The sequence below is a fragment of the Diplotaxodon limnothrissa genome, linkage group LG15 (genome assembly GCF_057381915.1).
Source record: "Diplotaxodon limnothrissa isolate DT_005_m linkage group LG15, D_limnothrissa_male_GT1.1, whole genome shotgun sequence".
In the NCBI taxonomy this organism is placed as follows: Eukaryota; Metazoa; Chordata; class Actinopteri; order Cichliformes; family Cichlidae; genus Diplotaxodon; species Diplotaxodon limnothrissa.
In genome coordinates, this window is record NC_140610.1 from 9,455,838 (window position 1) to 9,467,115 (window position 11,278).

The window sequence follows — 11,278 nt, forward strand, 5'->3', positions numbered from 1 at the left end:
ACGCCAAATTTCGAAGGCAATGCCTTACCTACGACACAAGGACCTTGAAAGGCTCATTCATGCTTTCATAACCTCTAGACTGGACTATTGTAATTCTCTTTACTTAGGCCTCCAACTCTCCCTCATCCAACGCCTACAATTAGTCCAGAATGCCGCAGCACGCCTTTTAAGCGGCACTAGAAGACAGGATCATATCACTCCTATTCTAGCTAACCTCCATTGGCTTCCTGTCAAGTACCGTATTGTTTTTAAAATTCTTCTATACACTTTTAAAATCTTAAATAACTTGGCACCCAGTTATTTGATTGACCTTCTTAATTTATATATCCCTACAAGGGCACTCAGATCCTCTAATCAGGGGCTCCTAATGCAACCAATGTCTCGACTAAAGACGAAGGGGGATCGTGCCTTTGCTTTTGCTGCACCAAAACTATGGAACAGCCTGCCGGTTGATGTCCGTGCGTCGGAAACTATTCAATCTTTCAAATCACGGTTAAAAACCCATTTGTTTAAGCTTGCCTTTCAAACTACTTAGCTTAATTTCTTCCCGGTTCATGCTTGTTGCAATAGTACCATCCTATAACTGTATTTTTTGTTGTTGATTGTTTTCTTTTGCTGTAAACCTGCAAGTATGGCTCGTCTGTGAAGCACTTTGTTGTACCTGTGACTTTTAAATGTGCTATAGAAATAAAATTGAAATTGAAATTGAAATTAAGGTATTTGTGTATGCACAGCTCTCTTAATATCCTGTAACAGCATTTGAGGTCTGGACTTTGACTGGGTCACTAAAACATCTTGATTTTTTCAGACATACTCTTGTAGGTTTGCTGCTGTGCATTGTCCAGCTATTATTGTACAAGATCCAGTTTCAGCCAAACTTTAGCTGTTGGACAGATGACCTCACATTTGACTCTAAAATACTTTGGTTTCACGGTGAGTTCATGGTGGAGTCGATACCTGCAAGGTACCCAACCGCCATACTAGACAGTGGTATGAGGCGTTTGTGATAACATGCTGTGTTTGGTTTTGGTTTGTTTGGCAAAAGCATCATGGCCAAACATGTTCATGCTGGTCGTGTTGGTTGAAAAGACAGTATTTAAGTAGTCTAGGTTTATTCAGATCCATCTTTGCAAGCCTAAAATGCTCATTTTAGAGAGAAGAGCGTTTCCCCTTTGTGACCTTTTCAAACCGGCCATACTTATTCAGTTGTTTTGTAAACATGCTGCACTGAATGAGGCATTTAGAGTCTCAGATGTGGCTCTTGGGTTACCTTTACCTTCTTTATTGCTATGGAAGCCGTATGAGTGTTGTTTGTTTTTTACAGTACTGCACAGAGTGCTGGCATAACATTTTCATATGACTATATTTAACTATTTTGGGGTTTCCTGTGTAATAGAACTTATTGCATACAGCCTTTATAATGAAAAAGTATCAGTAAATCAGTAAATGGGAATTGTGAAATCTTGCTCTGTTATTACATGGAAACAGACTGAAACTGGGTGCATTTTTTGGATATACACATTCACACTTTACTGTTTTCTGTGGTCATCAGGCAATATAGGCAAAAGAAGAGCTGCAAGGCCCTCATTTGTTGCTATTGTTACTGCAATAAAAATATTAATTAACACAATAGCAATCAATTATTGACATTAAAACTTGCATAAAATTTATAAAAGGGGTATATTACCAGGGTGGTTGCACATCCCACTAGTAGCTAAACACTCCCTCTTGTGGCTCGAATTGTGTATTGTTTTACAGTATTACTGTAAACATGTTTCTTGACACTGAAAGGTAAAGATATGAGTAGCAGAGGCCAGCAGAGGAACTGAAATGTGTGTCATGGAAACCATGCCCTGTTTCTTTATCTTGCATCTTATACACTTGAGCAGACAACACTCCACCACACCTACATTTAACACCAATCACCCAGACACACAATACAAAACAGTGCAGACGTTTCTTTTTTCCATCGCATTGTTGATTTGATACCAAAGGTCATTTGCATTTTTAAAAAAAAGACCACAGGCACAAATTTTGCAAATCATTGACCGCATCTACACATTCTGAAGTACAACGAGCTCTACTGATAACTAACCTAAAGTCCTTCTTGACCAATAACTTTGAGGACCATACATTTGTGAGTTTTAATAGATGAAATACAGTTATCAGTTGTGCTCACTGACTAATTGCAGGACTGGGGCGGAGTAACTACTGCAAGTGAAGTTTAATCAGAAGATTATTTTTGCACTCTGTAGGTAGATCATCTGCCTGAGAATCAAGGGAGAAATATAAGAGAGCAGATAAAAAAGCAAACTGCTGTCTGTTTCCAGTAAACTGAATGTAACCCCCAAGGGGAGGTCCTGGTCTTCACTGTTAGAGAGAGAGAGAGAGCGAGAGCAAGAGAGAGAGAGAAACTTTCCAAACCAAAATGAGTGAGTGAGAGTGACACACTGACAAGCACTCAGTTTTCAATGAGGAAATTGAAGACATTTTGCATCTGGAGTACTTCTGAAGACACGAGCCAAAGACAAGCTAAAGGTATTTATCTGCTGAATGAAAATATGACGTTATAGAGCAGTGACAGGGACTGAGAATTTCTAGATATTGTGAGGTAGTGGTGAACATAATAGTGTAAGTATTATTTTATTTAAATAATGTTGTACAATGTTGGTAAAACACATCACAAATTAAACAAAACATAACGCATAACGTGGATGATAAAATATGTGCGATAGAAAATTGGCAAAAGTATCAAGACTAATTATTATTATTAATTTTCATTCCAATTATCACTTTCTTTTGGGTGAAATCCATAAGTCAACGGTTTGTGTAAAGCCTCCCTAAAGTCATGCATTTCTTCACATGACATTTTGTTATTACAAACCACTGAATATTAAAGCACTGCTCTTGCTGTTTTAGGTGTAATTTTCCATTTTAAGACGTAATTAAACCATCGATATTCATAATACGGTACTTACGCTTACAGTATAAAACACACACAGTCCAAATCTGCTACATCATTATTTTATCAGTGTTGTGTATTTGCATGTGCAGTCATTATCTTTAGCTTCTGTAATACACATTACATCAACTATATTTGACTTTGTGATCTAAAAAACACTTTTAACTTTTAACATTAACACCTCATACAACTTGCTTCAGATAAACAACAGTTCTTGTTTAACACCATCACTTAGTTTGGTGACATTTCTACACCAGTGTGTTTTTAGCTATTTTTAGCCGTTTTCTTTTCCTCTATTTTTAACTGGAACATGACAATGAAGCCCCACCGTAAACTGTACATGCTAATGCAATGGTAAAGAGCTGTAAACACATTTTCACTTCCTCTTTTGAGAGCCAGTTTTAGTTTTTTTGTTTTCTTGTTTCAATTTTATTATTTTTCTTGGGTCACCTGTTACCAAGCGATACACCTAAAGAGACGCTCACTAAATACATTTTAGCAATTTTGAGTCATTAGATGTCATTTTCCAGCACCGGGCATGAAGTCAAAGAGCAGGCCCTGCAGTGGGAGGAGTGGAGACTAAAAACAGCAGCAGTAAAGCTCATCTGTTTGATCAGGTAACAGCAAAGTAATAAGCACATTGTAGCTATGTGAGTCTCTTTCCAGAAACTTATTGGATCATTGTTTACTGATACTACACTAAACAGTGCATTCTGTAATTAGATATGTGATTTTAGTAAATGTTAGCGTCATGTAACGTAGCTAAAAGAGGTTTCCACCAAACACGCAGGATGGGCTGCACTTGCAGTGGCGAGAAACAAGAAAAAGAAGAAGGATTCCGCAAAGGAAAACACAAATCACACGCCTCCCCGTCATCAAACCATATAGTAAGTAAAACACTAAAAAGATTTACTCGGATGTGAAACTAATTTTACTCTAATTACCTCAAAAGGTTTACTTGACACACTGGACATAATCAAAGTCTTCTTTTTTTCCTCCCAATTCTTTCAAGGGACGAAGTGGAAACGCCTATACAAATAATGGTAATCACAAACTTCCTTGCATATATCAACCATCATAGTGGAAAGTGACAGGCCTGCATTCACGGACCCAACTGCTGCTGCGTTAAGAAACATTAGTGGCAGTAATAAGAGCTACAGTTTTGTGATCAAAATCTTGGTTGAATTTCCTCTGTTCTCTTCTGGGGAATAGATGAGATTGCAAACACATGAAAGTAATGTTAATGTCACAGATGTAAAATAACACAGCGGTTGCTCGGAGAATGAAAACAATATCGCCACAAATTGCGCATGTTAGAACACAGGATCACGTCAGGTAAAAATTAGATTAAAAATACACTTTTAAAGAAACTCTGTGCTCTTCTTTCCTTTAGATGACACTATATTTATTGCACAACACGACTTCAAAGCGACCAACGACAGTGATCTGCCTTTCAGAAAGGGAGACAAACTTAAAGTATTGCAAGAGTAAGTCTCGTTCTATGGTTCCCACAGTAGTGAAAGTGACAATAAAGAAAGCGCACAGAGAAATAAAATGAATTCGGCATGTTTGTCTGGTGTACAGAACCGGAGAATGGTGGCTGGCCCGACTGCTGACGACTGGACAAGAAGGCTTGATACCATCGAATTATGTAGCCAGAGCAGATACGCTGGAAGTGGAAAAGTAAGCTTGAAATATTATGAAATGAAATGTAGCACACATCTATTGATTGATTAATGCTGTTATACGGGGTTTTTGTATTATTATATTCAGGAAGAGTGACTTCTGTGGTTTTGTGGTGCTCTCTCTTGCAGATGGTTTTTCAAGGATTTGGGCAGAAGAGAAACCGAGAGGCTACTTTTAGCACCCGGAAATAAACCAGGGTCCTTTCTAATTCGAGAGAGTGAGACCTGTAAAGGTGACCACCATCAGTATCTTTCCGAGATCATGCCACAACTCACATTTTTAGCAGCTACCTCTATTTATTTTCATTGTGGTCAATAAACCCAAATGTCCTTTTTTCCCCTCTCAGGGTCATTCTCGCTGTCAGTCAAAGATTATGAAGGAGAAAGAGGAGATGTAGTAAAACATTACAAAATCCGTTGTTTGGACAAAGGTGGCTACTACATCTCCCCTTCCAACACGTTCCCGACCCTACAGGAATTGGTTCAATACTATACCCGTAAGTAACAACTACAAATACAACATCTCCACCCTCAAAAAGTTTGTATTTTCAGAGATGTATAATTTAAGAAACCATATCTATGCACAGGATTTTCTGTTTCCATGTTTCCAATTCAGCATTTATAATTGTAAAACCTGCATCTTGCATTAATTGGACTCATATTAAGCTTGCTGCTTTGAATTCTAAAACATCTGCAGTGACTTTGAATTAAAGGGGGAAGTTCGACCCTTGTGATGTGTTGTGCATTTCCTGAGTGAGAGGAGTGATAGTCTTTCCACTCCTGCGACTAAACCACAAGATAAGCAGGCCAGATCTTGAGAAAGGTTGTCTCAAAGATCAACTTATGAAAAAGAAATGCACGAACAAACATGCTTTTAGAATTATCTAATGAAAGATGAGATGTATAGTTTCTGTAACTATATTTATCACTTGTGCAAAGAAAGATGGAAAAGATTTTTGTTTGTTATATCTGAATGTATCGTATTTGGGTGCAGACACGGCAGATGGGTTATGTCAGCGACTGTATGCTCCCTGTAAGCCTATGGCCCCTCAGCAGCCATGGGCCCATGATGAATGGGAGATTCCTCGAGAGACAGTGAAAATGGTGAAGAAATTGGGGGCCGGACAGTTTGGGGAAGTGTGGATGGGTAAGGGAAAGCCACCGATCAAACTGTTTGAAGACACCTAATAAACCAAGACGGCAAAGTCAATAAAGCATTCTGTTTGAATTATTTGGCAGGTTACTACAAGAACACCCAGAAGGTTGCTATTAAGACCTTAAAGGAGGGGACAATGGCGCCTGAGGCCTTCCTTCAGGAGGCCAACCTGATGAAGCAGTTGAGGCATGACCGACTGGTACGACTTCATGCTGTTGTCACTAAGGAGCCCATTCTTATTGTCACCGAATTTATGATCAATGGTAAGTGAAACAAAGAAGAGTTTTAAGAGTTGCTAATAATTAAATATTAACTACAACATATATATATAATGTAGTACAAATTGGACTTTCACCAATAAATTAAAACAGAAGTAATCTGGTACTGATTTTCATGATTGTTTTTTAAAACAATTTACTTGAAAATATTAAAGAACATAGTCGCAGTGGCATTAAGGGCTGTCTTGATTGTCCGAACAACACAAGTGTTTCCAATAAACAAAAATATCTTTTTGGAAGCAGTTCGAAACTGTGGGCAAAGAGCGATTTTTTGGTTAGTCTTAATTCTATAGGCCAACCAAATATAAGATTTTTAAGATTGATACAAACACCAACATTTGGTGATTTGTAAATCTGATATTCCAACATATCAGCCAATATTGTTTTTCTTCCAGAGACGCGAAATACAAACAGATTTGCGTAACACTTGTTATTTATTTAATCATTTACACTCTTCACTCTGATTGGATCAGCTTATTGTTGTTTTTTGTCAACAGGGAAGTTGCAGAGTGCTCTCTGCTGAAGGGTGTTTTCTCCCCTCTCTTCTTTACATTTTAAATTTTCAGTCGTCATTACAAATTCCAGTACTGATAAACTGGCAACTAACTTGTATCATTCAATAAAACAGTAATACCTGACATTTCCCAATTAGTACTAAACCAAAAAGAGTGTTGATAACATACAAAATTTAGCAAAAATGCAAACCTTCTAACGATGCAGCTGGTGGTGTACCACAGCGCCACAGCGCCTGGAAGGTGGGAGGCGCCCAGTTGATATCGCTGATAAAATAAACCATAGCACAAGTTACAGATGTTTGTCACCCAAGGCATAACTTTACTCATGCAGAAAGCATTTAACTTATGAACTGAATTTTACCCAATTGCAACTGATTAAAAGTTGGTTCCTTTTCTGAAGCGTATCACTGGTGGGAAACATGCTTTGAAACATATTACTTGTTCTTCCTGACTTTGCTTTTATCATTTGCGGAAATGTGTGCGAACCTGTTGACGTCAACTATGCAACCATTTTTTGGCAAATGTTATAGAGAAGTTCACAGTCATAGCCGCTACGGTAACAACAAGGTGGGGGCGTAAAAAAACATCTGCGCCAGGGCCGATCGCAGAGTTGTTACGCCAAAATATATATAAAAATATATACACGTGGACATTAAGATAACATAAGATGACATGAGATATATGTTACACTTTTTCTTTTTTATATTCATCCCAAAGTTGAGGAATATAATGTATTATCTAAACACATTAACAACAATATTTGTGACTCTTTTAATATTCGTCTTTTGCAACTGTTTGATTATATGGCTATTGCTTAAGGCCTTAATGTTCGGTGTATTGGTGTGCTAAATGAGATTCTGTAGTAAAGGCAAGCTAATTTAAATATCACACCTACTGACTTCACCAGGAAATGAATATTAAAATCTTTGGTTTGGGTTTTGATTAGACTGGTGCTTGTTGTACTGACTCACTTTAGACTGAACAGACGGCTCTTATTATGGCTAACGGCTAGACAATTAAACACTCTGCCGTATCCTCATTTTTCAAAATGTGCACCAATCCAAAAGCCCCCAACAACAACTGGAACATTACAGAGCTTTTCTGTTAGGAGATATGTAGGTAGAAGTTTCAATTAAACCACAGTAGTTTCAGATAATATGTGCTTCTCTTTTTTTATTTGCAGGATGTCTTCTAGACTTTCTAAAAACAGACGAAGGGAAAAAGCTAAAGCTAAATAAGCTGATCGACATGTCAGCACAGGTAGGAAACTTCTAATAAAGAAATTCAGTTACATGATTTCAGTTAACTATCGTGTGTGCATGACATTTTCAGCGATAACAGTCACTGATACTGTAATCTTGTAAATGCCAAAACATTTCTTTTTGCTCTGAGTGTTTCCATAATTCTTTCATTTGTGTCTCTTCTGCTGCTTCTGACTGTGATAGTCAGCGTGACTTTAATCTTTAATTAAAAGATGAGTGTATGCTTTGTTAAAAAACAAATACACTAGCCATCTGGCTGACCTCAATGTCTATTTTTACATTCTTGCTGCTCTACAGTAACATTTTGAAAGTACCATATACTATGCGCTTTGGCATCACACACACGGAAACTGTCAGCAGATGCTATGTGGTTTCTGTGGTGGTGCTTTTGCTTGTCTGATTTGAAAGCCTCACCCTACGTCAATTATTAACATCCGGACAGGAAATCATGCTATTTTTCCATCCACAGTGAGCTCCCCCAGAACTCTTTTGGCCCTCCAAAAAACTTTTGACTTCCTGAGAGTTGGCACATCCTGTTAAACCCACTCTACTGTCATTTTTTTTTACAATGTGAACATAAGTATTAACACATACAGCTCGCTGTAGAGGCCTCATTGCATGTGCTCGGCTTTTATAAGACATTCAGATTCCTATCAAACTGATGTGCTGTTGTCTTGTGTGTTTTTACGATGGAAAACCAACATTTCTTGAATTGACATTTGATCTAACAAATCTGCTATTTCTTTGGATATACCAGATAGCTGAAGGCATGGCGTACATTGAGAAGAAGAACTACATCCACCGTGATCTGCGTGCAGCTAACATACTGGTCAGCGAGACGCTGCATTGCAAGATAGCAGACTTTGGCCTGGCCAGAATCATCGAGTCAGAATACACGGCTCAAGAAGGTGCAGTAGTTTTGACGTAAACGCGCCTCCGGTGCCACAAACAGGATTTTAGAAACACTCGCGTCACAAAGAAACGCTGATGTCTTGTCTGAAGACACATTTCCATCTCCTTTAGAAATTTATGACCCAAGTTTTCCTTCTTCTATTAGTAATATAGGTTGTTTTTATATAATGTATTTTTCTGTAGTTTTCAACATTAAGGATGACAATCAATAGTGTCTGATAAATGTCTCAAGAGGGCCTTTAGTTAATATACAGCAGAATATAGAATTCAATTCTTAACTTTAAACCAAAGTGCTCAATAATTAACAGATAATTAAATCATATTAAGTAGTGGAAACTTTAAAAAAAAATGTCTACACAGAAATTTTGACCTTTTTTGTTTAAGATACTGATTTTCTTTTTTAATAACTTGATTTGTTTCACAGATTAAGAAACCATCACTTAAAATTGGTAATTTCACATTACTTATTTCTATTGCGTCCTTCTCCTAGCCTGCACTTGTGCATTAATACTGTAGCTTTCGTTTCATTGTGTCGGGCAAGTTCTGGATTTGCAGCAGCATGCATGCTCTATTGCAATGAGTTGGTTGGTATGTGCTGATTTTTGGTGGGCAGGTTTCCGTAGCTTATAGTTGCTGAGATTTTGTTATATTTACTTTTGTTTCAAAAAAAGCAAAGCAGTAAAACCATGTTTGAACTGAGTTACGGGGTTTGTGACTATGACTGCGGTGGTACACACAGGAGTGCACGCAGCACGATGCGTCGTTCATTATAAGGAAGATTTTTGAAATTGTTTCAAAGCACTCTTGTTGATGCTCGTCGGGAGCGATATACTGCTTGGTGTGTGCGCGTGTGAGGGCGAATGTGTAAAATAGAAAAAATGTGATTTCATTTAATCATCTGAGCTTAACTTTAATTGAAAAAGGCACATATAGCACATATAGCATTCAATCACCACTTCACATGTAAGCGCAGCTGCCGAAATCCTTTTTTGAGCTGAAGGTCATTTCCTCTGTTAGCAGAAACTCACCCTCCTCCCCTACCAAAATTAGTAAAGAGTGATTGCTTCAATTATTTTTAAAACAGCATATTGTGTTTTTAAAGTATGTTATAAAAGTGTGAGTACAATGCCCATAATTTTCAATCAGGTGTATACAAGTGTATATTCTAATATCAATATATATTTGGAATTGTATTTACATTTTGTCTAACTCTGTGAATTAAAAACGTATAAATCTGTCACAGTGATTGAAAATCTTGTAAAAAAAACAAGAAAATAGAACCCACAGATTTATCAGAGCGACAGAATGATCTGTAAATTCTCTAATGGAAAGCTTTCTCATTATTTCAGAGTATTTCCTGCCCATTAATCATCCCACATTAAAAGAAAAATAAACATTTACACAAATGCGAACACACCTACATATCCTTCACAGTGAACAACAAGTAACACAACTTCCTTCCATTTTTTTCCTTTTACTTTTGTCTAATAATCAGGTGCTAAGTTTCCCATTAAATGGACGGCTCCAGAGGCCATCAACTTTGGGACGTTCAGCATCAAATCGGATGTCTGGTCCTTTGGGATCCTCCTGACAGAAATAGTCACCTACGGAAGAATACCATACCCAGGTATGGGTTATTTGAAATAACTTCATATTCACAGAAAACAGCTCAAATATTGCTTTGCTATCTTATGAAAAAAAAAAGTTACAAAGTATCTGTCAAAGTGCATGCTTTTTTTCTCTCTTCATCAGGTATGACGAACCCAGAGGTGATCAGGAGTCTAGACAGGTCATACAGGATGCCATGTCCAGACGGCTGTCCAGAGGAACTGTATGATATCATGATGGTGTGCTGGAAGCAGAAGCCTGACGACCGACCGACTTTTGAATATCTTCAGAACACTCTCAACGACTTTTTTATTGCCACGGAAGGACAATATGAGATGCAGCCGTGATGACAGAAAAAGAGAATGTTTTTCGTTGTGGACAATGAAATCTCTTAAAAAACCATGACTTGAATGGATAAAGGACCACATAGCTTTTTGATGATACTTTTTCTTTTAAATAGAGTGATGGATACGTTTTTCACACCTGCCTTCTAAGTGAATGTTAAAGATATTCATGGCTTCTTCTGTCTGTAGCGGATATCAGTCAGATATGCAACGCGGCTTCATGTCAGCGCCTTTTCTCGATGGAGCATAAGGTTGCATTCTTAGAACTGATGTATGATGCGTATTAGGACGATGGATATACAAATACAGTTCACTCATGTTGTAAAGCAACATCTGGACCCAGAGAAGTCAGCACAGGTAAAGTTGCAGATTAAACATTTGCATGGTACAGAAACTAGAACCCTGAGATTACATGCACAATACTTTGCACTTTTTTTTATTTTTCTAAAAAAAATAAGTAATTCAGCAGATTTTTTTTAAGTGCTTAGCAAAGAGACGTTATTCTTGCATTTATGTCTTTTGTAAATAAGAACTTGTAGTTCTTGTATTTAAATCA

General features: G+C 37.5%; 1 protein-coding gene across 1 annotated transcript; it reads left to right on the top strand.

Annotated features, from left to right (window-relative positions):
• The first annotated feature begins 3,487 nt into the window (after positions 1-3,487).
• On the top strand, positions 3,488-10,793 carry blk (BLK proto-oncogene, Src family tyrosine kinase). Its single transcript, XM_085372877.1, has 13 exons — positions 3,488-3,579; positions 3,753-3,849; positions 3,975-4,005; positions 4,356-4,449; positions 4,547-4,645; positions 4,777-4,880; positions 4,995-5,144; positions 5,642-5,794; positions 5,887-6,066; positions 7,780-7,856; positions 8,616-8,766; positions 10,266-10,397; positions 10,523-10,793. The coding sequence occupies exons 2-13, from the start codon at positions 3,754-3,756 to the stop codon at positions 10,723-10,725; spliced, it is 1,470 nt and encodes a 489-aa protein (XP_085229003.1). The 5' UTR covers positions 3,488-3,579; position 3,753; the 3' UTR covers positions 10,726-10,793.
• The last annotated feature ends 485 nt before the right edge of the window (positions 10,794-11,278 follow it).